Source organism: Drosophila teissieri, chromosome X (genome assembly GCF_016746235.2).
Source record: "Drosophila teissieri strain GT53w chromosome X, Prin_Dtei_1.1, whole genome shotgun sequence".
NCBI classification, from domain to species: Eukaryota; Metazoa; Arthropoda; class Insecta; order Diptera; family Drosophilidae; genus Drosophila; species Drosophila teissieri.
Genome location: NC_053034.1, coordinates 7,363,608 through 7,365,297, shown reverse-complemented (window position 1 = coordinate 7,365,297; position 1,690 = coordinate 7,363,608). Strand labels below are relative to the sequence as shown.

General features: G+C 44.1%; 1 protein-coding gene across 2 annotated transcripts; it reads left to right on the top strand.

Moving 5' to 3' along the window:
- The first annotated feature begins 358 nt into the window (after positions 1-358).
- LOC122624635 (V-type proton ATPase subunit F) lies at positions 359-1,243 on the top strand. Of its 2 annotated transcripts, none has more exons than XM_043804294.1 (3): positions 359-629; positions 688-766; positions 846-1,243. In XM_043804294.1, the coding sequence occupies exons 1-3, from the start codon at positions 453-455 to the stop codon at positions 1,070-1,072; spliced, it is 483 nt and encodes a 160-aa protein (XP_043660229.1). In that variant the 5' UTR covers positions 359-452; the 3' UTR covers positions 1,073-1,243. The 2 variants fall into 2 exon arrangements, with proteins under 2 accessions (XP_043660229.1, XP_043660230.1); XM_043804295.1 differs by having other exon boundaries at positions 573-633.
- The last annotated feature ends 447 nt before the right edge of the window (positions 1,244-1,690 follow it).

Below are 1,690 nucleotides of genomic sequence, written 5' to 3'. Positions count from 1 at the left end.
GCTTCGCAAATTTGGCCCCCGAGAGTCGAGAGCCAAAGCCAAGCGCCCAAGCTGAAAAATTAAAATAAAACGCAAATAAAAACCTAATTTTGTCACCCAAAAAAGTTCAGATGTGCGATTGAGATTGAGTCTGCTGCGGCTTACGACTTGAGCTGCCCGAATTTACTTTATTGAAAACTCATTAAAAAGTTGTAAAAATAAAACACCGCAGAGGCGGAAGGCAGCCACTCAAAAGCTCATCAGTGTGGCTCTCAACTCCTTGGATTCGATTGGGAAATCGAAATGAGGGGAGAGCTCGCTTCTTCAAACCAAATTAAAATGTTTAATAAATTAGTCAAGCTTGGTGTATAATCCTTTAAGCCCTTCATATTCTGTCAAATTTTTCAAATTTTCTATTTTTTTTTTTAAGCAGAGCAGGGGGAGCAGAGACGCAAAACAAAAAGTACATCAAAATGGAAGCCAGTCGAAAGTCCGGTAAGAAGAACATCACGGAAAAGCAGGAGGAGAAAATGCTGGCCGAGGCAGGTGGAAAATCGGCCAGCGATAGCGATGTGAGCGACAGCGAATTCCAATTGGTTCAGTTCATAGACGATCCTAATATCCTGCGAATTGCGGTCATGGCTTCTCCTGTGGGTTAGCCACTAATTTCTCTGTAATCACTCATTTTCACTGTATACTAATCACTAGGAGGTGACCTTGGGTTTCCTGCTCGCTGGCGTTGGCTATCAGAAGGATCGATTCCGCAACTATATGATGGTGGAAAGCGGTGCGTTTTGAACTGAAAACACTGAACTGCACACTGAACTGCACACTGAACTGCACACTGACTTATGTGCATTCCACAGAAACGCAGCAGGAGGATGTGGAGCAGTTCTTTCTCACGGTGTACAGGCGATCCAATATCGGCATCGTCATCATCGATTACGATACGGTGAAGAGGCTGCGCAACGTGATGCAGCGATGCCATCAGCTGCTGCCCGTCCTGGTCACGGTGCCCAACAAGTCCTCACTGACCACCTATCTGGACAAAAAGGAGCGCAATCGGCGACTCCGCCAGCGGGATGCCTATTAGGATTTCGATTTCGAATTGGATTTGGAGGTGTTTTTTCCCTTTCACCGCCCCCTGTTGCTGTGACAAATTCGAAGCGAAAATGGATAGCAGATAGGTCTAGTAACTTTCCATTTATACATTTGCATTGTTATCGTGCCTGAATACCAAACGAATTTCGCATGATCCACTTAAGACTGATGTGTTTAGTTGATTAATGAAAGCGTAGTTTCCAAACTCGCATTGCATGCACTTCCATTTAGTTTTAACCAAATGAAAACCAAATAGACTTTGTCGAAATCGATTGGCACTCCAACAATCTCGGCACATCAGTGCACACATCAATGTGGCGTTTGGATTACGGCTTTGTTGCCATTTTCGGTTGTCGGTTTCTGGTTATCAGTTTCAGTTGCTCTGGCAAATTAATTACAATTACCTTTTCGATCCATTCGATTGCAGTTGGCGAATGTTTTTGACACGGCCGCAAAGCATTTTCAATGCGAATGGTTTTCCGGCTTTTTCGGTTTTTCGGCTTTTTCGGTTTCGGTTTGTGTACCTCCATTTTCCGTTGCCCAAAAAACTTTTCGTGTGTAGCCTGTCAGTGGCAGCGTGTGGAAAAGTTAGCCATAAATTCGAAGCAAA

Coding starts and splice junctions, on each gene's coding strand:
- LOC122624635 (XM_043804294.1), top strand. CDS start 453: ATGGAAGCCAGTCGAAAGTCCGGTAAGAAGAACATCACGGAAAAGCAG. Junction 630..687: donor TTGCGGTCATGGCTTCTCCT/GTGGGTTAGCCA, acceptor ACTAATCACTAG/GAGGTGACCTTGGGTTTCCT. Junction 767..845: donor CTATATGATGGTGGAAAGCG/GTGCGTTTTGAA, acceptor TGCATTCCACAG/AAACGCAGCAGGAGGATGTG.